The sequence below is a fragment of the Haliotis rufescens genome, unplaced genomic scaffold (assembly GCF_023055435.1).
Source record: "Haliotis rufescens isolate VD_foot unplaced genomic scaffold, xgHalRufe1.0.p SCAF_4, whole genome shotgun sequence".
NCBI lineage: Eukaryota > Metazoa > Mollusca > Gastropoda > Lepetellida > Haliotidae > Haliotis > Haliotis rufescens.
This window is the reverse complement of record NW_025964112.1, coordinates 21570498-21597460: the sequence shown is the minus strand read 5'-3', so window position 1 is coordinate 21597460 and position 26963 is coordinate 21570498. Positions and strand designations below refer to the sequence as shown.

Here is a 26963-nt window from a genome sequence, read left to right as displayed (position 1 = left end):
AGTGACTAATAAATGTGTGTTTGGATCCGTGAAATCGTTTTGGTAGACATGCATGCAATGTTTTGTGCCCTTTACCAGATGATTAAATGATGAAGTGAAGTCTGTACATTGTTTCACCTGTGTCAATTTGATGTTCATTAATTTTCTTTGTTCATAAATTGACGAAGGAACCAAAACGGGCATACAATGTATCTGCCAGTTAATATGACCAATAAATGAATGAATTAAATTGCGTGGGGTTATTTTTTTCAATTGTAGTCCATGGTATAATTTAGTTTGTATTTTGTTCTTGGATAGCTATGATCCCTCCAATCTGTAACCAGTGGATTTGATGTAATTTTGTAAATACTAGATATTACATAGTATATATTAAATATAAAATCATTCAGAGTATATCACTTGCAGATACAACACGAACTATGTACATGTACTATGTCCAAACATGCAGTTGTATATATACATTTGTCTTTGGTGGCATATTTGTACTTGCAGTCGTCACCGTGTTCGAGTCCCTACATCGTTTCTGACGAATCTAAAAAAACACTGAAAAGGTCTTAAACTTTAAATGGACGGTTGTTGTTTTTTTACAATTTAATCCCAAAGTACAAGTTGTGTTCAAAGGATTTATGAAAATGATCCCCATCTGGAGGTTTTCCTCAGCAACTTAAGTTTTACAGTGGCTGGTTTTGTATTGATTTTGTGATCCATATGCTAATTTCAAAAGATGTGATTGATGTTATCAAGTCAGGACCTATATCATGTATGATGCATGGATTTTATCCATAATAGCGGAAATTGGCAGAGCACATGTTGTAATTCTATTTTTGTTTCCTGTTTTTTTCATTCTTTGCGAAGGTAAATCAAGTCTCAAGGATTTGCTGTCTTACTCCTCGCCCATATGTACACGCCTCTATAGTGCATCCCTCTTGATGAAAATCGTTTGCAAGCAGGCATCCAACATCCCTTCTAGAGTCTGGCTTTCCCTTGCATGCACAAAAATTCGATTTTGACTTAATCAACGGGACGAGTCGTGAGAAAACCAAGCCTTCATTGACTTGAAGAACGATCCTTTCCTTCTAACGACTAGTTTGGTCCCAGATTTGCAGCCCAAGATGAAACCCATGCACTATACTTTCTAGTCCTTTTTTATGCTGGACCATTTTCTTGGATGGACTGGTATCACTTGCCTATACCAATAATGGTGAATTATTGGTCGTTTAGGACATCCCCGGCCGGAGTGTGCTTGTGAGAGATGGTTCCTGAAGTTGTCAGATTGGGCTTAGATGCAAATGACTTTTCTCAGCGAAACTCATTTGTGTGTGTGTCATATTCCATTGCTGATAAACATTTAATGACAAATTAAACGCAAAGAATAAAACAGTGTAATATGACCAGAGACTTAGGGTTGAACTGTAAAATTGATTTTATCATCTTAATATCTAAACATCTGAGCCAGCGTATGAAAAAGGCATAGAGTATCAGTTATTAAACATTACCTCACAAAGTTCATTAATATATGAATACATGGCTTTTTTTATGGATAGCAACTTCTTTTATTCTTTTTACGACGTTTCAGGCCAACTTAAACGTCATACAAAGAATAAAAGAAGTTGCCATCCTTAAAAAAAGTTTCATGCATTCATGTTCTCCCAACTTTTAAAGACGTCAATAATATAGCTACATATAGTAAGAGATGAGGTTTGTCAGATAAATGTACTTTCTTAGTTTTGATATAACCTGTAACCCACATTGACTGTGAAATGTTTTGGAACAAATCTAGATCAGACAAGCCTAGATTTGTGTTACAGAAAGCAGTTAACATCCTTCTTATTTGGAATGCAGCTGACATTAAATGATGCACTCTTTAATTACATTGAACGGTAATTCTCCAGAGGAAATAGGAAGCAACAATCAAAGATCATGGACTTTCTTTCTTTTCATATTGAACCGGTAACAGATGGTGCTACCAGTGACATTTCTATTACAGCCTGAAAGTGGGCGGTGTGTTCGTGCTTGTTCACCAAGTCCATGTTCTAAGAATATTATTCCATCATGATGAAAGGATCTAATGTGCCCAGATATAACCCAGGCTGTTGATTACAACAGAATCGACTTGACGTGATTACTAAAGTATGGACCACGACAAAATGAGCACGATTGGGTGAAAAGTAGAAATAAAAAATCAGTATAGATTGAACCAATAACCATTATGAAATAATTCAATAATACAGTTCATGTGTATTTTATGAGAGACGTCAGGTGAACACATTGATGAAGTGTTGCGCTAACACATTTGAATGAATGACGAACGTTACACTTGCCAACATGTCAAAAACGATTTTTCTTCTCCCTTCAGCTGTTTTACAGTACTTTACTTATTATAAACTGAGCCGCAAAAGAAACGTCACCCAAGTAGCATTGCATGAAAAGCTGTCATTTAAATATCTGGGTAATTTTTGTCAAAGTTTCTAAAATTTAACATTCCCTTGTCCGGAAAAAAAAGAAATGTGATGATAAAAAAAAAGCAGATGACAATAAAACCGATCGCCCAAACGCATCATAGCAATGGCCATGGTAACCCGATGCACATGAGTTCCGTGCAAATTGAAATGCACATGCGTTCCCCCATTTCTTGCCCTGTAAAAATCCACCCAGATCGGATAACTTCCATTCGTTATTGACTTGCTACCACATGCCACGTTTGACAAGAAATCAGCGACACCACGCCCTTTGACGATTGCAATCTGGACAAACCGCCCGCCAAGTAGCCAATGCATTTCACGTAAGGACCATATACAGGCGCCAGCAACGGTACCAGGCCACAGATAACCGAGCACGTAGTGGAAGACCAAGGGTCACCACCCGACTTCAGGATCGCCAGATTGTGCGACAGCATCTTCAAGATCGCTTTGTCAAAGCTGCGGAATCTGCTCGACAGACCACGGGAACACACCAGCGACACATAAGTGCAGACACCGTGCGTCGACGATTGACGAGCAGACACCTCCACTGTCACAGGCCAAACCGAGGACCCATTCTGACACCACGTCATCGCCGGGACCGTCTTCAGTGGGCAACACAGCACCAGCAGTGGAGAAGAGTCCTCTTCTCAGACGAGAGCCGTTACTGTATCTCAACAGCAAATTGCACAGAGAGAGGTTGTCGACGCCGTGGGGAACGTTATTCGGATGCTTGTGTTGTTGAGAGAGACTCGTGGGGTGGTCCGAGCATCATGGTATGGGGTGGAATTGGTCTTGCACAGAGGGTCGGCCCTGTGGTCTTCCTGAACATCGGTCCTGGGAGAGGCAATGGTGTCACAGCAGCTCGGTATATTGATCAAGTCTTGAGACCACACGCCAGACCTCATTTGGCACGTCGCAGCAACCACGCGTTTCAGCATGATAATGGCCGTGCCTCCAAGAGACTTCCTCCAGAATGGCATCAGAACCATGCAGTGGCCTGCCCTCAGTCCCAATTTGAATCCCACTGAGCACCTGTGGGACGAGATTCAAAGACGGCTGAATGACGTCCGACCAAGGCCGACAACTGCAGCTGAACTGCGTCAGGCGTTCCTCAGAGTGTAGGCTCAAGTGCCTATGGCCTTCATCAACCGCCTCATCCATTCCATGTATCAACGTTGCACGGCAGTCATCAATGTGATGCCATTTTCTCACTTTGACACTTTAATTTTAACCTTGATGATCAGTTTTGCCAAGTTTCACCTTTTGAATATGTTTCAAAGTATGTTTAGAGTGTTTGGACAAATAGGTTTCTCATATACCTATCCATGGTGACGTTTCTTTTGCGGTTCAGTATATTTTCGTTTTAATTAGGTTTTTTTTCGATAGATTATACTGTGTGACATGTCTAGTTTGTCTATTCATGTTAGTTTAAAAGATATAAAGGAAATGTATGGTTGAAGTTTGTATACATTTAAATCGAACACGAAGCTGATACCATATGCAATAGTGAGGTCTCTTTTAGGGGAACAGTAAACCCCTTCAAACTATGATATTGTTAAAACCCAATGTGGTTATTATCTCGTTTACACAAAGAGTTACAATGGTGGTTGACTTCAAATTCACCATGGTTATCACGTGGTCGACAGAATGACACATTTCTCCGTACTCAGTTTTTAGAATGAGTCATTCTATGAAGCCAGAGTCAAAGCATGTAAAATGTGTCAACTGGCGTTATGCCTTTCACTAAAATTCATTCCCAGTCAAACAGTCTAGACTCTGTCAACCCAAGAATCTATTGCCACTTCCAGTTCCTCCATAAGTGAACATTCATATTACTCAGGGGGCGTAGGTCCCGGCGTAAGCACGTATGTGCAGAGTGTTATTCATGGCCGTCACAGAATAGTTAGGCTTATACTGCACATACGATATGAAAGTGATGACTATGTCTGCCCGTGATCTTTGTAGTGCTTTAGTTACCAGCGTCTTGACCACACAGCGATGATCATGATTTTATGTTTCAGACATGAGGCTTGTCAACAAACAAGATCACTTATTTATTACTCAATGTCCAACTCTCGAGAACTTTGATAACAGTTTGCTTGAGCTTCATGAATAGCAAGTTTTCCGAAAGAAGCAAACCATTTGTTTTCCTGTTATGTTACCAGATTCGGTTTCAACATGAATATTAAGTATCAGCTCCATAGTTTGCTCAGTGAGTTTGTTTGAATAGACTGAGACACATTATGGCGGGTTTGATTGGTAGCCATGGAAACTGGGATAATATGAGGAATTTGAAAACAATAAAAATAGATGAATTAATTTTGTATTCCAACAGATTGCGGAGCTATTACTGGTAATTTAACTTTGACCTCTACAAACTAACTAGAAACCTGACACAACATTATTTCCCTTTACGTCCGATTTTGAAGGTGATTATAGTTATATTATTATACCTAACATATCAGTTTCATTGAACGTGTAACAGTCTCCTTAAGATACAGCTATACAGTTTATGCAGATAGTTAACGTTGAATACTTTCTATTTCTATCTCTATTGTATTAAGCAGAATGGAAGACGTGTTAGGAGAAAGAGACGTTCAAGTTAAACATGCTTCTTGTAGAAAAAAACTCGATTAAACAATCCCACAGTTAAAGGAGCTGGAGTTAAACCATTCACGTCTTCAGGAAACCATTTCTGGAACACCTCGTATTGGACACATATTCTATTTCATGCGTACGTAACCGTATATTACCCAACTAGATCGCCAGTATATGGGATTGTATATAATCATATATACTTTCTGTAATGATAATGATGTTAAATGCTTACTTCCTTCAGACACAAATGGTCTACTTGGAGGTTCAACTTCCTATAATGATTTCAGATGAGTAGGTTGCTGTATTGTAAACAATGTGCCACTCTGGAGCCGAAGGATGGCAGTCGTGTTTAGACATTAAGCTAACATTGCAGGGAATTACAGTGGGGAGACTATGACAGAATAGCTTAATTTTAGATAACAGGACAATGGATTTAACCCTCCAACAGACAATAGGATACAACTGTTAGAATGTACAGATATGACGCTAAAAGCAAGTTTCAAAGAGTGATGATGAATATGCATGATCACATTGCGTCTAGTTTCCATATTTACAAAGTCTGATGAAAATATCGAGTTATTCGGGTTAAAGGGTGTCTGTCCTGTTTGCTAGATATTAAATTCTCAGTTCCCTCATTCAGGCAGTGCCCCCCGAGAGTTCCTGAACTGAGCTACATTGAGCAGCTTACTGAGGCAATGTGAAAAGAAGATGACTCCAAATGCAGGATGAATTCATTGAAATTCGGACAGTGTTATCGTGGTCTGCTTATGGGGAAAGGTTATGAGTAAAATCCATTCCTTGATAATCGAGCCAGACCCTTATGGCCTTATTGTGAAGAGATGTGATTACTTCAGCGGTTCCATTGCATGAAAACTGCACCAAGAAGGAAATTACACGAAAATATTAATTTCGTCGGAAAAGGGTGAAAGCTTTCGTCTTGAAGCACGCAGTAACGACATCCCATCGAGTGTAATGTAGACAGAATGAGATATGGTCAGATAGGATGCCTGGCATTTAAAAGGCATTATTTGGAGTTATTTATTATCATTTCCTCCAGCCTTTCTCCACTTACACATAGTGTCAGGAATTGAAGTCCCTGACTGGAAAATGCATATTACTTTAAGAACCAAAAGGTAATGCATACTCATGCCCACTTCCCTCACAGATTGACAAGGTCGTGCCACTGGCTACGTACGTACACCAACATTTAAATCCAGGCAAAGAATTGTTAAATTCCATTGTTATCGTCAAATAACTTACGTCATGACACTTCAACCATTTATGTCCTATTCGAGGATGCGGATTCTATATGTTGTTCAATATGTGTGGAACTTATACTCCTTTCTTTATGGTAAGATTCTTCCCGCTGAACGGACGGTCGGTGTTCAATCTTCGGCCGCGTCATACCAAAAGAAGTTAAAAGATGGTACTTGTTGTTACCAGGCCTGGTGAACGGCATTAAGGGGGTAAAATGAGGACTGCTTGCAAAGGAGTCTGAGTGGGTTATCCAAGCTAAACTGACATATATCAACGCACGCACACCCTCACACACATGCCTGCACGTCGCCATACATTACACCCTATTTCACCTCGCCTCTATCAGAAGAGTCAACATGCATTCGAACATATACAATACACGTCCCCTTGCCTAAAATAATTTAACCATTGTGGTTGAAACGCGTATAGGATCCTAGGAGAAATAAATATGATTAAATGTTGTTTAACACTGCTTTGAAAGTTTTTCAGTTATATCGAGGTGTGTTTTTTATTTTAAGGAAAAGCAGAAATGATGAAGGTCTGAGACGTTTACCACGTTGGTGGGGGCAACGAACACAGGTTATGGTGCTGAAAAACCTAGAAAAATAATCAGAGGGAATCTGAGATTAGGGTCCACGATCATAGGTTTCTGCCACGCCTTATGGACTTTTTTATGAAAAATTACTGCGAGTTTAACGACCATATGTCATGGCACACCCACCTCTATCTGGACGTAATTGTACAACGGCAATGTGTTGTTGTATCATTGAGCAATTAAGTTCTTCTTTTCATGTGACTGTACATCAAACATTGTGTCAGGAAGACCTTGTTGTTAAGTCTTTAAAAATTATCATCTTATTGACGTCATTGTTAAGCGCATATTCGTCCATATCACTCTCAATCCATGTTTTGTCGGTGTATATTAGATATCTGTCTTAGAAACAAATGATGAATCACACAATAACAAAACTTCATAACATATCCTTTGAGCATATATTGTTCCTGGTTAACACATTCCTGACAGCCTTTGCTGTGTATAAATCCATGTGTGCATGCATATTGGGGTCTCTCCGAAGAACTACTAAGACAAGAAGGGGGTAAAATGAGCCTACCTATAGAATAGTGGACTGCTCCAGTCGCCATATGTACTCTGCCCACATATACATCGACGATGTCTAATGGGAGATGTTATTTTCGATGTATTATTTGTTCTTATATTATTTATTTTCACAACAACCACAGAGAATACCTGATCGAGAAACCCGTTCGGGTATTTACAATAGCAGTACAAATGTTAATGGAAAAAGCAACAAAAGCAATGTTTGCATTATAAAAGAAAGCATGAAATATTAACTATTCCCCCGGGTCAGCTGTTAATTGTCTTGGATTAATAAATTGTTAAATGGTTAAATGAACTTGAAGAAAAATACATGTATGTTGCTTAGAGGTATTTGGATTTTCATTCATAAATTCATAACGACCTAACCTGAAGAATCATTCTAAACGAAGAAGAGAAGAGAAGTTCAAAATCAATTTAAATAGTTAACAGATGAATGAAGTCCAATACTTTGCCCACTTATATAAGTATGACGAGATGTGACGTTATGCCTATAACACTTCTATGAATATCTACCCACTCATATCAAGTAATAATGCAATTAAATTGTTATTTTTGCCATAACATTCCAAGGAGTCGAGTTCTGCATGTGGACTTTTCATACAAATAAATTATTCATACGCGTGGCAATCAAAATGATCGATAGCTCGCCAGTCAAGCACATGATAGAGCGCCTCTGAACCTTGACGAAGGTAGAATTCCAATAGTTTGTTATGCATTACTAGTATTTGAAATGATTGAAGTGAAGTATGAACATACTCTTAATATGTAATGTGATTCGATACCCGCCGGTATACAATTTAGACGTTATTCTACCAAGGAATATTTCAGACATATGATCCCCAGCACTATGTAGTTTTGGCTGCACATTGTAAACATCTGAATACAACTAATGGTGTGTTTATCTTGTAGGGTCAAATGCAACCAAATCCTTTCATACCAGAATACAAACCGTTCAGCCGAAAGTAAACTGTATCCACAAGGATTTTTCTTTGTGGAGACCGCCTCCGTGGTCTTGTGGATACAGTGTCCGACCAGAAGGCGTAAGGTCGGTGGTTCGATTCCCGGCCGCGTCACACCAAAAGACGTTGAAAGATGGTGTTACTTGTTGTTACAGTGCCTGGCGCGCGGTTTTATGGGGATTAGACAAGGACTTGTCGGCTAAGTTGGGGATCCATGTTACTCTGCGGCATGCACGTGTCTGAACGTCGATAGATTAGTGCAATAATCTTGAACTCGACGTTAAACCCCATTTCACCTCACCTCTGTTTTGGAAGTTTTGTATTGGATTCTCAGATGAAAAACATGCACAGAGTGAAAAAATGTGCAATTTGAATCATTGTATCAAAAACCAAATTGGAAGGAAGCAACGTTTCAATTGTTAACAAACAAGTCACGGGGGGTTGAAACACTTTCATCACGACCACATTCAGTTTACGTCACGAAGGTTGTAGATGACATTGAATGCTCTGTTTCTTTCACTTAAAAGATTGTTCTTAGGTATATCGCATAAGAGCACCCTTGAATATAAAGCATCTTTTCATTTAACGTGTCTAAGTAGATATTTCTTTTTAAGCGCATATTGCTTGAGCAATACAGTAGACTATAGACCATTCTTCTCATTGGTAGAGTGATCTTCACTCTACTTATCATTTAACATATACTCTGTGGTTTACATTCATTCGCTATATCCAACCCCATTCACCATTTAATTACATAGATTATTGAAAAGATCCGCACTCTGTAACCCACTCAAATCATTCTGACATAACAGCCTGTCGAGTGTGAAGCATCTGTCTACTTTTTGGTCACCAGACTCGCCATCCTGATACCATCCAATGGAACATGCTACACATTATATGGGTAGGATAATCCAGTGGCGATGTATCTACTCTAATCAAGTGACGCATCAGGTGAAATGTATGCAAATGTGTGCATCTGGTTCTGCCAGTGAGGCTGATAAATCCATTTGTGATGCAGGATCAACGACCTTTGGTGTGTGGAATGGCAGTTTGACGTGCCGCCACCACCCCGAAGCCGCCATATGTGAGCTGCTTAATGACGTGACAAAGATAATTAAAACACCTCTACAGCATAAGAAGACCCAGTTTTATTTGCGAATTGCCTTTACCAAACCTGAATAGGTACTGGCATTGTTGAAATGCACTGCTACATATCAAAGATTGTCTATGGTAACAAAATGACGCTAGGTCCTAACGTGATTAGTATCGTTGCTCTGGACGCAAAAGGCAAATAGTTTCTATCATGGATAATTTGTGTGTTGCATTGTCTAAGTGAGTATGCTCGTGGTGTCTTATGATCTTGCTATCAATAATTACTCCTGTAACACTTACAAGTATTCGTCAGTTCGGTATGTGTCTATCTGTGTAAAGATGTTTTCATAATGATTTTGTTTTGATAAAAGTCTTTTTGTACAGCACAAATCTAAAACTGTTCAAGATAAATTACCCTACATGGAATAATTATTTTAATAATAGTTTGGGGGAAATAGTAATGATATGTATCAGATGTTTCATATCTCAATACTTCTTAACATAAATTAGCTCACTTTCTATGAAAAATGGAATGTTTCTAGATTAAATCGTTCAGGAAATGCTGGCAAAGCATTGTAATGTAGTACCTGATTCGGTTCCTGTGACAATATGTATGGAGTAAATTGATATTTTGAAAACAACCTGTTTCCTTTCTTGATTCAGTCAGTAATATATTCATTCCACCCCTTATGAGAAATCTGGGTATATGGTTACGGAAATTGGACACAAACGAAACAGTATTAAGGATGATTGAAGCACGTTTGCAAAGGGTGTTGTTTATTTTCACATGAACTAATCAATACCCTTTCCATAAATCTTGTTACAGCAAAAATTCTCTGTGGATTATAATACAGCAATTTTCTTATTAGTTGATTTGATTCCTCGCCCCATGGTCGTCGTATCACCGTTCCACATTGAGGCACGGTTTGCTTTACGTATCTCTACTGAGTAGAGAGCGGAGTCATTAGTTCGATTAGAGTTTCCTCCCTTACACTGTAAACGCCGGCTGCAGCATTGGCGAGAAGCCTGATGTTTGCTTTCGTGTTTGGCCTTATTTTATTTCGCCCGTACGGATAGCATACGCTGTGCGACATATGAAAACAGGCACTTTTCTCTGTGGGTTACAAATCCCACAAGAATTGTACGGTAATTGCACACGAATAACTGTTTATTTCCAATGTAAAGTATTTATGATAGCTGCTTTCGCAAAAAAAACATTACAACACTAAGACTGACGCGCAAACATACACTATACATTATGCACAATATAAAAATATTCTTCCATTGGCATTATTGTTTAAATGTGGAATTAATTTGGGAACGACATACTGTTTTTTTAAATAATGTCATGCGTTTTATTGAGGCAGATAATTCATTATGAAATAACGCGAAAAGGTTAGTACTTGGCACTTGCGCTCGGCACATACATGTTCACTTTGTAAAGCCTAAAAAATATTTCAACTTTTATTCCAATGCAAATGACTCATTGTCATTTATATAAGACTCGTAAACACAATATTTATTACTCTTCTGGGCAATGCTCAAATGACAGAGACAACAAAACCCGGCTAAAACGCACTCAAAATTATAGCATACGGTTTATTCGCTTAGGAATACTGTGGGCTTCTCGTTAGTGCTGTCAATTCAATTTCGACCGGTATATCACATTTCGTCTCGTATTGTCACATATTTCAACTGAAATTGACCACTATGCATTGCAATGTATCAACGTAATGACAGAATCAATACAATAGCGCGATGTGATTCGATGCTTGTTTTTCTACCACGTAAATCACAACCTGGTGATGTATGTTTCAACTGACCTGTAATCAGTGTCATTTCTAGACAAGGTCAATTTATTCTCAGTATTCAAAGCGAGGGTCACCATTAGTCATCCATTACTAACTAAGATGCCATAGCATCTTCCACCAACGAAGATGGAATTCATGCATGATCGTATCCCAGACTATTTATCTCCGTTTACTTGCTTGCTTTCCTTTCATAATGCCACATAACACACACAAAATTTAAACGAAACTGTACCACGGATATTAGTTCACCTTTAGTATCAGAATCGCCTGAGCGCCAAAACAACAGAAATTAAATATTGCTGCTCGATGAACAGAAAAAAATCTATAAATGTAAGTATCATGTTGCAGGCTAGACAATTCCCATAACAACAATAAGAATATATCCCCTATCCCATATAACGTGAGTTTCAAAGCTAATTATTCTATTATAGCGGTATCGAGGAACAATATCTTTAAGATTGATGGAAATTAAGGAAAGAACGGAATGGACACGTCTCCCCGTGAAAGCAGTAAACTCCGCCTTATCTGAATCCTGTCTTCCTGGCCAGAATGAGGGGAAGTTTCAACTAGGCTTAATACAAAAGCAGGTAGCTGGTATTTGAGGGCGATATTGGCACATCAATTCATCCAACGAGATCAGCCATTCTCATTTAGTGGTCAGGAGTGACCATCTCGAAGCAAGACCACGGGTCATTCCTGTTTGAGTCGAGGCAAGCATTAACCTTAAACCCCAACTCTATCCCTCTTCTCTTGGACTGGAATTCAATATGGTTTGCAATTAACGGTCAGCTGGCTAAAGCCATGACCAGTTCGAGTCTGAGATTAAAGCACGGGTCAATAAAAGTGGTCAAAGGTCCGTTGAGAAGATGCTGACTTGACATCATCAAAAGTCAGACAGGAATGCAGATTGATTGAAGTCTTTGAAATAGCCTTGTGTATAGTGCCTGTTCTTTATGATGTTCAGAATATATATCAGAAGAAAGGAAATGTTCCCGTTTGGTCTCATAACTTGAAGATATAGTAAATTTCTACTTGCCTTATTTTTGCTTTCTAAATAGAAACATATCTACATAAATATATGAATAGAAGCATATATATGCGCATCATTAAAAATAACATTCAGCGTTATTACAAAGTTATATTGTATTAATATTTAGATACATCATTCGCTATCAAACTAATGTTTGAAACTTCACATATCCCGTTTTTACAATAGACTAAGTGTAGGCATACCAAAAATCGCGTCTCCAATATTACCCCGTTTTTACTATAGATTGAGTATTGGCACACCAGAGATCGCGTCTCCCATATTATCCCGTTTTTACTATAGATTAAGTGTAGGCATACCAAAGATCGCGTCTCCCATATTGGCGTAGGTGGGTTGGTATGATATATTATCTATGGTGTTTCTGTGGAGCCTGCAGTTAAATGCGTTTTACAGATTACATGCAAGGAGGCTTACCTCGCACTGTGAGAACGCCCATATACACATGACATTCGTGCCTGAACTCATCAGACTTTTAATTATTCCCTCCACAAAAGTCACCGCTAGGGCACCTGCATCTGTTGCGAGTATAAGACTCCAGGATGCAATCAGAAAAGTCATGGAGTTCTATCATTGTAATCAACAGTGACACTGATGTGAACACAGTCACACGCATTGCAGATTAATTATGTATCATTATCTGAACTGATTAGAGTAACAACAATATAACAGATAACGTCACAGGAGACCGATGATAATGATTGTTTTTACGCAACCGAAACATAAGAGCCTTTCTTTTTAATCGATCATAGCAATGGAGTGCACCAGTATTGATTCACTATCAACTCCAACAACTATACTTGCATATAGGATGCATTGATATAATTTTATGCCTAAAGTATAATGTATGCAGTTTCATGGTTGTCATTACTTAATAGTCTTCTGAGGGGTATTTCATTTCTTCCAAGACATTTCGTTTGGATGCAAATTAAATATGAAGGCAGCCGGTTAAAATACCATGGCATTATAGGTCTGAATCGCGGGATAACAGAAAGAGTTAATACATTTGGATCTAGTTGTCGTGATGCGAAGTCTGTATGAGTGTGCCATGTACCAATGTTACTAGATCATTCTAGTCTTTTTTAATAACCTAGTGTTAACATTTTGTAACTGACGCATTGTTTCGTTCATTTAAATATATGAAAGATATTCCTAACATTTTAAAGCACAAAAAGTAATAATGTGGGGCCCCCAAAAGGACATTTGAGACGATAAATACCTTGCAATCATCGTCTTTTTGTGAAATTGTGTCATGTGAAAGACTTTATCCAAGTATCAAAAATGTGTTTTGACACGTCCGTGTCCTTCACGAATCGTTGTGTTGCATTATGTAAGCTCGATAATCAACAGCCCTAGAAATTAAGCTCAGCACTGGCATTGCACGTGTATGACTTAGGGGTTAAACAGGAAATCAATACGTATGGAAAACCAATACAAAGACATCCATCAATAATTCAGTGCAATATCCTCCGCATGGCATCACATCATTGTTTCTCTCTCCTTTACGATTGTTTTGCGCGAAGCAACCCCAACACAACGTTGTTTGCTGAATTAGGCCTGTGGTAGGTGCAAGCTAATTTATGCAGTTTTATTCACAGTAAATAAAGCACGGTGTGTAAGTTGCCAGGGAGCCTTGGAATTTGTGATAACCACGTAGAAGCCCTAGGGATTTGAGTGGGCTTGCTTGGGTTCGGAATCATGTTTAATGTACGTTGGTGATTAGTACTTCTCTTGCATGAAGAATTAGTTTGGTTCCTTGCCTCCCGTTGAGCATCGCTTCTTTCAATGGTTAGTCTGTCTTAGGTCGGGGTCTATCTTACTTGGATTAATTGGAAGCTGTCTCTTTGAAATATTGTGCAGTCGGTCCCTATAGGATATTGATCATCTATGCAAATCGGAACCTCTGATATTTGGGAAAACATAACAGTGTGTCTGTTTCTGCCGGAAGTGGTAAAGCTGGATTATGCAATGACGAAAGTTGTTCGATTGACATGTTTTGCGGTGTGTTCCTCCGCTTGGCAGGTTCAGGCTATCACTGTTTCCATTTTGTGATCTTGTGCATTAACCTCTGCCTTGTGAAATGGCGGATAGGCAACCGAGGCCCATTAGGCTGTTAAGTGATCAGAACTGATTTTGACTTTGTTGGACTAGTGCCAAGGGATCTGGAACCAAATTTCATCCCTCGCTTCATGATACTTTATTCCCCACCATCGTCATTAGAGTCCCAACATCCACTTCTCAAAGATGCTCATTGTTTTCAGGACTATCGTTCACGGCTTCTGCAATTGAGGACATCATCTTCAGTGAACATTGTGTTTTTTATCTCGGCTAGGGCATGCCCCTGACTGTTACCTTCAGTGCATGTGTGTGACATTGCCGTGAAGCCCAATTATTGTATCACGTGATACTGTGTCGCCACTGGCAACCACCCGAGATGTACATGTATCGTCGACGACGGAGTTCCCTCCTCTTGGCGAGCTCGGCCCCCACAAGGGGGTTTGACAAACTTCCAGACCAGCCTAGTGCAGTAGGGGAGATTGCACACCAACAGTAAGCTGAGCAACTTGTCTCCAGTAATGGTAGTCTCCTTTAATCAGTTTAAGAACACACGTTTTGCTATCGGATATATTTAATAAAATAAATAATAAAAGAAGCCATGACATGTCATGAATTGATCTCTCTAATGTAATGTTGTTGTATCAAAATTTACAATATTAAGTGTATGATACATGTAACATTAATACAGAAGAAAATCTTGCTTTACATTAAGCAAATGCATTACAACATTCAATATCATTCAGTAATGAACTATTGAAAGTTATTTGTACTGAAAACGTGTTTTCTTGAGCATAGGAAGACCCCCCTTGTAGTGTTTTTCTTCGGTTCCAGAAACTTTGCCTGGTCTTTTCCCCTTTCCCATTTTTGTGTCAGCACATTTAGAGAGGTTTGTGAATCCACCAACACGTTCATGGCTGGAGCAGATTCGTCTGCAGCAGATGTTATATCCTTCGGTACGTGTAGGTGCTGTTTGATCCTGCTTAGAAACTGGCTTCCGCTTTTCCCATTCCCACAATTCGTTTGGCTCATAGCTGCTTCCGGTTGTTTTGTCGTATATGTTACTGCATTACAGCAGGATGTATCTTACATTGCGCTTGCGACTGTAACTAACGGCTTTTTCTTCATTTGTGTACAGGTAACGTTGTAATGTTTATCAAATGCTTGTTAACACTTAATATTCTGAATAGTCCTATATCTTGTGACATCAAGATGTATGTACTCATAAGTTATCATATCGTGATATTAAGAACGTATGTATGTATATTTTAAAACTTTTAATGAATTTGCAAATCACATAGCGCTGATGTACAGCTAATGTCAATCCATGTATCTATGAGAGACACGGCCGTCTGCTATTATGTTGATTGATCAAGTTCCTACCAACAGAATCATTTATTAAGATCATGTAAATGTGCTTGCCTTTCTTTTCTGTATTCCCTACCTCGCATGCTTGTTTTGACACTAGCAAAACCGTTTATGTGTGTGTGTGTGTTGTGAATATGCTTCGAGTCCATTTCATATTTATATCTTTCAAGACTGAGCTTTTGAAAGGTATGTGGATTTGCAGCACAACGAGCAACTAAATCTCATTTCATCAAATTCACATATCCACATACTACCAGTGTGACCGATACAGGGTTGTTCTAAAATACAACTGCTCTAAGACGACAGAGATAATATTCAAGACATTCCAAAATTGGACGCAGAGGGACAAGGTTCTCGTCGATCAAAGAAAAAGGCATCATTGCGTATATAGAAAATATTGACAAAAACAACGAACGACAATGGTGTTCAATGCTAGTTTTTTTAGGAGTATAACACTTACAAATTTATTTAATCTCTAAAGGTATTAAGATAGAGAATCCCGGTTCGACCCGATTGTGTCTAGGCTTGTCATCACCATAGCCGTGCTCGTGGGTTTCACCAAAGTGGATAACGTCTAAGACTTGCAGCACTTCGGGCTTTCGTCCCACATTAAGCTGATATAACTGGAATACTGTTCAAAGCGGCGTTAAACACAACTCACTCACTCACTCATTTGAGATGAAGAGAAGATAATAGTTTAAATACTTATTCTTAACAAGTCCAGACGTAATAGAATCGACGAAAAAAAGGAATAGAAGTAACATTATGCAGGACGCGCAATTTATCTACACAAGTTACGGAGTAAGCCCGACTAAAAAGCATCTGCAAAAAGGGGTTACAGGTATGGATGGTTTTAATGTCACATGTGATTGTTGTCACCATTCGAGTAGGCTACGATCACCTTTTCGCGAACACATCATCGTAATTTGATGGTGATTCATAAACACCTTCTTATGACATAGTTTGAATCGCAGAGTGGACTCTGCTTTTAGTGGAGATTTCTTATGATTATGGAAATAATTTTTGTCTCTTTTGTTATTATTAGCAATTTGAAAACAAACTGTTTGTAATTAATTTCAAGACTTACATGAGGAAAGTTGCAGTAAACGTCTTTTAAGCATACCCAACACCGGGATCCTCGTTGAAAACGAAGAGGACACCAAACGTTAGCGAAGTATTTTGTTTGCATGTGTGATGAATAATACAGCTGTTTCGTAATTAATGATCAGTACAAGTGTGTGTTACTTAGTATGTGCGACGATTACCAAGACTTATTGTATTGCAGTCTTTCCATCACGCTATATTACAGGCATGCGAGGGACATTTACAAGCAAGGGGCGTTTTCACATGATATGAAGCGTACAAAGGGGTAACATAAACATTCAGACATTGATTGCCATTAGGACGTATTCCCCATGACAAACACACTCTGACAGGATTGTCCCTCCCATGTCACGTGTCTCTCCCAGATCATTACAAAATATCCTGGGTTCTCTGATGTATATCTTAATCTGCACCTATCAATTGCAATCTATTTCCAATTTGTCAAACCATCGAGATATTAACAGGCTGGGGAACAAGCCACCAAGCGAAATCTTTACCATCATTTCATAATTCATATCAAGGTGCTGATGCCCCAGGTCGGTCTTCATTAACGCGCGATGTCGTTGTTTCATCCTTCGTTCCAGTGACATTTCATTTGGTCCGAGATAGCTGCTATATAGCACGGTAATAAGCATATCATGCTGATTTCAGTCCTTACTATTGACAACTGACCTCCAGTCTATCAGAAAAGAAGACAGTAATAAGAAGGGGTCGCTCTTCAATAAGGATAAAGCACACGCCTGAATAATTTGCTATGACTCTGAAGATGAAATATCAATACGTACTTTTCTCTATTGGAATTTCTGACCTGACTTTATCTTGTCCTGGGATCTCCTTCTCAACACAGTTAACACAAACCACCAATGTAGAAATATATGAATATGCATTAATCTGTGAATCTGCGTTTAACGTTTTCGCTATCAATCATAATTTTTTTTTTTCTTTTGAGAATTGATTTGGTATTAATGCTACCGAAACCAGTTATTATATACTATTTGTGAATATTGTGAGATAAATTTCAGTTAGGTATGAAATATACAAATAACATAACATAATTGTTTAGGTATCTTGCGTATGGACTGTAGTTGCTATTTAACTGAGGCTCATTGCGATTCATTTTCAATAGTGTTAGGTTACAGACAGTACCAGTAAGTTATATGTTCCTTTAGTTTGGATTGCAAATGAACAACGCAAGGGAATAAATTGCATTTTAAATGTGACACTGTCACACCTTGCTCATAAGTAGATTGACAGAGTGTTGTGAATTTATAAATCAGTGTAAAAGATTTAAGCAAAAATCTCTCTAATCTAGTCAACCTGTCAATTATTTTTGTGTCACTTAGAATGAGCTCATGTTGAACTGTCTTGTTAAATGTTCCTATCAAGTTAAACAGCTGACGATCGGAAGGTACCGTTTTTTCATTGCTTCAGTGTCCAAAAATGCCATGAACGCGATGACAGGCCCAAAACATAAAATTGACGGTTGAAATTGAGTTTGTTGGATTGCTTGCACATACAACTTCCGGCGTTGTCAAGAAATGTCAAAACGTGATTTGATGCTCATATTTATATTTTCGTAAGTTGTGATGTTCTTCTGAAACAAAAAAAGGATATTTTTTAAATAATGCAAATCAAAAGTACGACAGTTGTGTCATATGATGAGTACATGCATATGCACTGGAAAGGGTTATAACTATCTCAATTGGTCGATAATTTTAAATGCCTTTTCATTGACTTTCAATGACTTCAAAAACTGTACCATTGCTATAAAGGAGGAACGCATCGTAATTATGCTTCTCGAAGTTGAACACACATAAATCCGTTGAATTCATTTTAACAGATTTCTTTTGTCTTATGCCTTGTAAATGCATCTGTACATATGATAGCTTAAAGGTATTTTGCTTTATCGAATAGAATTTCCAAATAACATTTCAAAAGAACAATCGTAGCGTAAATAAATAATTATCGCGTTAGCACATTAAGAGAAACCGAACTTCTTATAGTGCTGGACTTCAAAGAAACTAATTTGATCGTATTCGAGCTCGAGGCAAAGCTACGGCAGGTTTTAACAAGATCGATGGTGCGTTTAATTCCAAGTTGAAAATTTCAAAAGAAGACTATGCCCGAACCAAACAAAATCCGCCATTTTAGTTATGACGTCATATATTCACTACGGGATACGTGATCCTTACACTACGTCACCGGATATGAGTTCTTGTCACATCATTCTCGTTTTAACCGAACAGGAAGTGATTAGTGTATGTGACAGAGCTGTTCTCATTGAAGTTAGCTACGGTTGTAATGTGCATGGTAGAACGTCTTTTCCCTGAAGTCTTTTGATTTCCTCACTTTTAGCATCCTCATCCTGTCTTTGTTCTTGAAGATCGTAAGCAACCTGCCTAAGTTACAACAATAAAAGATCACAAGCTGCTGAACTGTTATTCAAGGGGACACAACTGCGTTAAATGAAAGCCATTGCCATGCCCAAGGTGGTGATGACTTTCAATGTATACAGCTGTATGGTCACGCAAAATAGTCAATAGAAAATCCTCAAACAAAGGTTTCTACATTCTGCCTTCTTGTGCACAATGACATTAATTCCTTCTCAGTTACCAAGGACATATATGGTTCTTCATAAAAGTCATTGACAAGACTTAATGTCAGTCAGCTATCCGTGGGAAGAGACTGAAGTGTCTGTCACGAGTAGGGTCTTAAATACTGGACTTGCTTCTAGTTTTGTAGGAATCTGCTTAATTGGTCATGCAATTAGCTTGATCTGGTGATTGGAATATCGGTCGGAGTGAAGATGGGTCAGTCATTGGAAGAACATATTTGGCATGACATTTATCACGTTCAACACAGCTGTTGTGGACCCACTCAATTCTAAGCGGAGAATAGTGAAGGCGTAATGATCATATTTATATTGTAGCATGCTGAATATCACGCACGATTCACGACGTTGGATAAGAAACGGTTGTTTCAAGTGACAATCCTCTGTACGACCTACGAGAAGGAACATTGTCGAGTTCTTGTCCAAGGTGTGCCTAGAAGAAGGCCTTGCCCGGGCACACAGCCGATCAGTGGTTTTGGAGGGAATGATGTAATTCGGTCAGCTTTGTTATGATCTTGTTGAACTGTATAACCATGGAATAGCTATCATCAACAGTTTCATCAATCAAACATTCTTTACAATGAGATACGTCAGGTAACGTAAAAATGTCGTTCTTGTAGTCAAGGCATGTGTTTATTAAAATATCATTTCATATTTGAAAACATAAATCACTAACGATATTAAATGATGAAATGATCCTTCTTTTTGACGTGGGATAAAATTTATCCTTTTTATAACCCTGACATGTATGTGTAGAATTCAGTGTTCAAATATTTTCCATCACATCTTCGTCCCTGAAATCGGGATCCCTTCTAACGGAAATCAACAACCATTTTGATTAGTTTGCCGTTATTGATGTTATGGTGACGTCACTAACCTCAAACGTCATCATCATATTGGACAGGGCCAGGGGATTGCTGAATTCTTCCTAAAAGTAAACGGAAGAATTGTGGCCATCAATACTAAACCCCTAATACCACCCCAGCAGACATGTTCTTCCAACTGTTGTTGGGCCACACTTCTGACGCTGCACTTGATATTTTTAGCCAGTGATAAGAAGCCCGTGTGATTGATGTGGGGGTCAGATTTTCCAGATTCGGTCAAGTGGTACCTTGTTTTTTTCTCGCTTTTGTCTGAGCTCTTGTAGTTTGAGAAGTAGCTTATCTTACTAAAACGCGACAGAGTGATGCGTCCATGAATCCCTTTGCTTGTTCCTGGCAATTACAAGCCTGGAGTGGTTTTTGGCGTTCGATAGCTTCCAACGTTGTTTGCGTAACACAATTTGATAGAAAAAGATTTCATTTGATTTTCCTATATCTAACCGGCGACATCTAACTAAGATGGTTCTTAGATTCAGCTAGCAAATCAAAGTGTACGTCTACGACAGAAAATCTTTGAGCTAAATCTGATGTTTACTAGTCCATACGTGATATTCCTCAGCAAAAGGAGTAATAAAATGGTTTGAAGTGTTGAATGATATATAACATTTTCTATACATATAATTGGAGTTTGGCATTATGATGAATAACACTGAAATCAAATGCCCACATTTTAGTATATTTTTGGCAGTTATATTGCTGCCTTTACACTTTTCAATACAATGTTCTTAAAACAAGGGGCAAAGAAGTATTTCTTTGAATATCGCGTTCAGATTTCTGTGTTCATCTTTCAATTTCTTAAGCATATATGTATGTTTGTATGCCTCAGAATGAAAATCGGTTATCTCTTAAACAGTAAACAGTAATTAGTTTCTTCCCTCTAATTTCTCTTATGTTTAATCATCAAATAATTTATCACCTTGCCTCAAATTATTTGTTGAGCTTATTTCATCCCTGAACATATGTCACACTTTAAATGTTTTCCTGTGATATTTAACTTTGTTACACATGTGCTACGTGGCACGTGGCAAAACTGAGCAGCACGAAATTTGATACTGCACACTGATTGAGGGCGGACTATCCTCTGTTACTAGATTACGAAGGGGCACTGGCTAGGATTGGCATGAATTAAACATATATCCGCCATTATTCTGTCTGGGCCGGCTATGGTCAGTCAGTTGAAAGAAGCAATCAGTTCTCGTATTTTGAAATGGACAAGACATAGGCACTAGTGTAGTCAATGTGTTTCACGTAAATTGGCTTGATTCGTCATTGAAGAATGGTCGGTATGATTAAGTGAGCAATACATTGATTGACATAAACTGATGTGACAAAGTGATGTGTTTTGTTTCATATTTATTATTATGTACAAGACGTGTATCAATCTCGTGCGATATAAATTGATACGACTTTGATTAAAGGTAATAAAATGCATTGTTATTCACAAAGGAATGCAATTTTGTAATTTTGGAAATGTTCATCAGCCCAAACATGTATACTATTTACATATACTACCCACGCTACCAACATGGGTTTTCCACCTCTGTGGAACATTGTTGCTATTTGTGATATGTATGTATTCTTCAAAACGTAGCCACGAGTGTTTCTGACATATATTTGAGAAAGTCACATGTCATTGGATAGACCTGTTTTATTTGGGGTTGATGTTGTTGATATACTTTTCTTGTAGTGTGTGTCCCATCTTCCCAGTTGGTAAGACCATTGTTCTAGTTAAGGTCCATTAACTGATTAGGTGGGAATTATCCACCGTGGACAGATGAACAAACAGATGCCCTTTATTAGGCCAACTGAATAATATAATTGGAATTATCTCTTATCCCGGCAGTTGGTAGGTGTCTTTTTTTAAGAATGATATCGTTGGAAATGCTGTGTCTTATGTTGGCAGTTGAAGAAACGTCTTCGGTGTAAGGTCCACGAAATGAAAATACTCGAATCATTTGTCCTATGTTGGCAGTTGAACAAAATATGCCATGTTTGAGTCCCATTTTGGCAGTTGCACAGTTTATCTGTCATATGTCCATAAGATGGTACGGTGGGAAATGATAAGGTAGGAATCATATGTTCACAGAAGAGTAAGCAGTTCTAGGTCCAGGTTTCATGGGACTTCCAAAAATATACTGCAAAAGAGACGGTTTTAAGTTGAGCAGGCAGTGGTTTGGTAGAGGGTATGACTAATTGACTTATGTTTTGTTCAAAACAAAGAATTAGCTGGGGTTGTCCACAGCTTATATGCATTGACAACGTTCATGATGATCCATCGTGAACGTTTGAATTGAGCAAACGGTTTTCATGTGTAAAGTCAATAGAATGATGGCGATTATGAGGTCCCTGAGATTGCACCATTTTCTTTTATATGACTCATTGAATGCGCCATAGACTGTAAAGCTCCTTCCCACGTTGATCGGAGTGCATGTCTACACGAGGCTCATTTTCAACACCGTCAAATGTATCCAGAAATGGAACCTTTGGCAGTGCCTCAATATGTTTATTAAATAATGTATCTTTAATAAATGCGTGTTGAAACAAACACGTCCCTTTGAAGACAAGGGATATAAGATGTGACCACTTAATGATTACGCCACTTAATTAAGATTGCAATGACGTCTCGAAACAAGTGATGAAGCCATGTGTAACCGTAAGCAACAAAATGTTAAAATGGAAGAATTTAAAATCAAATCCCTGAAATCGAATATTACTGAAACAGACGATGAATAATTAGAAAGTTGTTATCAATATTATACCAATTATTCGCAGTGAAACATAGATAACAAAAATGCGACCTGGCAAAATAGTGGATAAATAATGTTTATGAAGAGCATAATTCAGATATGTTATTTAAAGATTCAAGATGTAGTTCCACTTTGGGAAATATATCAAATTTACATACATGAATGCATTTTGCAACTAATTTAGCATTAAATTTAGCTCTGCGAAGTTTAACAAAGCACTCTTTTCTTCTTTATTTCTATACTGAAACACATACGACCTTTAATATAACCCAAACATGTGTAAATGAATTGGATAACTATTGTAAATATTATATCCGTTCCGCCTACATGTACATTAAAAGTAGAATAGATTTTGCTACCGGAATGTTCAATCGCCGTTAACCTGTTTCAACATACATAGTTAGCACCTTAGCACAAAACCCTCATGTAGAAGCTAAATTTAAGCAAATTGGTTCCAGTTAATTTCTGATCAGTCCGAATTGGCCAAACGATTGCGTCAAGTCAAATCGATCAATTTCGGTGACAAGTGATCATGCTTTTTGTTGAAATTTACCATTCTCAAGGGAAGTATAAAGTGACTCAATTGCCGGCATACCGATACGATGGAATTGATCGAAACACCGGTGGTAACGATCGCTTACGACCAAAACTGGCAAAAAACGCTGTTTTATCGAAGTGAAAAAGGCTCGGGGACTGTTTATTTTAAGTCAAACACAGACAGATTGGTATTTGCGAGACACCTCCATTTTCCGGGCAATCAGTGCCCGTGTGTTATATTCATGCCTAGAGCTATTTATGCCGCAGAATCGTGTATGTTTATAAGAGGTAAGACGGGAACCAGCTTATTCATAGTGAGTAGACATTTGACTAAGTGTGGAATCCCTTATTCAATAAGTAAATGTTAAATATTTTAAAATATGTGTTTTAATTATTTTACGTAAATATCAAACTGCACCAGAGAATAGTCTGCCCCGATAATCTGCCGAAACAGATCCCATTGCGCATAAAAGTAAAAATAGTGGTGGCAATGATATGAATGGATTACTGAAAATCAGTGATGACACCAACTTGACAAATAATTTGATTCAAAGATGTTGTCTTAGAAAATATGACGCTTTCGTTCTTTTCTAATATCCTCACAAAGAAGAAAATCATTGGGTAAAACGATAACGGTTTTTTTAATTCCATCCCACGGAATACAGTTTATTTCCATCCTAATATGGTTACGCGCAGTGACGCATCGCACTTACATTGATCATGTTACTTAAAAAAGATGAACTGCATTGTTTAATGGCTGTGACGTATAAAGTGGAAAAGTTTTCCTTATCTTAAGATAACATTCCTCACATTTCGAGACAGCGATATGGTTACAGTGAACAATCCTACTCGTGTAAGCATACCTGTTCACAGAGCGCCTCATTAAGTGCGCAAATGTCCCGCCTACGCCATCACTAAATGACTGAGACAATGTATTTCGCTGCTAGCTATGTAACCACAGCAACTGTAAATAATGTAAATGAGGGTTGGTATGGGTATTCCTGTGAACATATTTGTATTAGTAGTATTTTAGAATCACATTTAGTATGTGTCTCAGTGTGTAATATACCCGTTTTGCAGCCTACGGGTAACTTCTCGTTTATGTTTAACACGTAGTATGTATAAGCATTCACACGTAGTATGTATATCAGTCCGATCTATATTTTTGTTGGGTGTATGATGCCACATGAACCCCTTCTTTGCAGATAATATAACAAAACGGATTATTGTTATATGATAGGTTAAAAGACAAAATGGACAGTCAGTATAATTCAATCATTTACAAAATGTTCTTCTGGCAATATTATGATCTCCCTGATCATGTAGGATGTGCCCATGTAGGGATAGAAGTGTTCTTCTATCTTAATTGAATTAGTCCAATATAAATCAATTATCATTTTAACATTAAAAAAACATATTTAACGTAGAAGCTTTTGACTATTTTTAAGCACTATGCTGTCTGACATGATGGTGTGTGAGCAACACAAAACCTTAATACCCTTATTTAACTCCACTAAATCACAAAACATACCAACCTTTAAACAAAATCAGCCTACTCCAGGCAAAAATATTAAATGTTCTGTAAATGTTCATATGCGCATGTGTCTTGTTCTGAAAAAATGTTACAGTTGCGTCGGGTGTGTTTCCTCACCACACAGAAGCCCCGGAATCGAATTTGAAATGTGTACTGAGTGAAGAGGCCATTCTCGGCGTCCACCCGTGTGGTGTGACTGGAATATACTGTAAAGCGGCTTGAAATTTGAGTCAATCATTTTGACACTGGCTGAAATTCTCAGATCATACTTTTTTCCGTAATCATTCACAGTAATAATAATAATAATAATAATAATAATTACTTTCGAAATATGTTATTTTTTATGATTTTTCAAACTGCATATCAGTTATTTGTGCGTACATATTTGTCTGAAGTGTGTGGCTACTAAGCGTGATGTTCGTCCACATGTCTAGACATCTGTGAGCACGTTCCTTCCTTTGTGAAAACGTCAACTTCCACGTCAGAACCACTTCTTGCTTTATTTGAACTCACTTAACACTTGCTGAGGGTAATACCCAAAATCTATCTGTAAAGCTGAATATGAAAAGGACCTGTCTCCGAAGAAACAAACTCTCATCCACATAACGCGATCTAAATAGCGTCTTTTGTGAAATGTTTTCCAAAGCAGTGTATTCCAAGACGGGTGGATTCTCAGAGTTTGTTATCAGCGTCTGTCACTCAGGTTGAAATGCGGAAATGTACGGAAGTGGCTCGCCCATGTTTGCTTAACAATGGTTCGGCAAATAGTAACCCGCATTCCAACGACAAAAGTCTTTAGGGCGGACCTCGTTCTCTTTGATACAATTTACTTTGTGGAATATTCGAATTTTCGTCCCAAGCAGAAACGTAATTCAATTGGTCCAGGCGGGGTATAGATCTGCGCTGATTGCCATATAAACGATGGTCGCTGTGTAAATAATGTAGAAAATACTCAATGAGCCCCTGCCTGAAAATCCAAAATGGCGCCCATAGAACTCTCTAAGAGTTTCCACAAGTCAATTCCATTAGTAAGGATTTGAATTCGGCGTTTTTGAATCTTAAATCCCAGACGATAGGCAATGACGTCAGCTGGGTCTTCCGCAATATCCCAACCGCCCCACGCACGCTCCGTTGCCGCTTCCGGTGACAGCGGCAGACTACGCAAAGCCGCCATCTTTATTCTGAGATCTTCTGGAATTAGCGCTTAAACATCGTTACTATAGTAACAGTTGAAAGCTCTGGCAATGTGGGAGGTCGGCCATAATTACCTAGTAGGGAAATGTCGCGGCTTTGCGGACAAATTAAATTTTCATATCTGTCAAGCTGGATGGTGATATTGATTAGTTTAGAGTTCGATGAAGTGTGGCTGAAACTTTGACAAGAAGATTCGTTTACAAGGACGTATTGAAAGAATATGTCCATGAACTGTCAACATGTTATTTTTGTCTAATTCTCTCCATGCTGCATTGATTGCTTGCCTTAATGAGCAAGCATTCCTTTAGAACGGCAAAGAATTGACGTTTTACATATGTAGCAGGAGCAGAAGGGAAATGCTGACATTTGATCGTTTTTTCCGTGGGAGGAATATTTTTCAATGAAAGATAGATGAATGAAACATATTTCCTTGACTGTCGATAGAGGAACTCCAACCCGGAGGATATAGCTTTCTTCCATTGCCTCTCGTGACCCTGCCATAATGGACGAACATTGTCGATCCGAGCTTTAATTAACACGGAGCTATTTGCATTACTACGGGCAGTCGATTTTATAACGGAACGATTC

The 26963-nt window shown here is 38.3% G+C and overlaps 1 protein-coding gene across 5 annotated transcripts in view; it reads left to right on the top strand.

Annotated features, from left to right (window-relative positions):
- LOC124132154 (innexin unc-9-like) overlaps positions 1 to 26963 on the top strand; it is a 190925-nt gene that overhangs the window by 105930 nt on the left and 58032 nt on the right. Inside the window, exon 1 of one of the 5 annotated variants that reach the window (XM_046495887.2) lies at positions 14054 to 14894. The exons of the other annotated variants lie outside the window; for them this stretch is intronic. Coding sequence (XP_046351843.1) covers positions 14779 to 14894 — 116 coding nt within the window. The 5' untranslated portion in view covers positions 14054 to 14778. Of the gene's footprint in view, positions 1 to 14053; positions 14895 to 26963 lie in introns of those variants that run through there. 5 annotated transcript variants of the gene reach the window in all.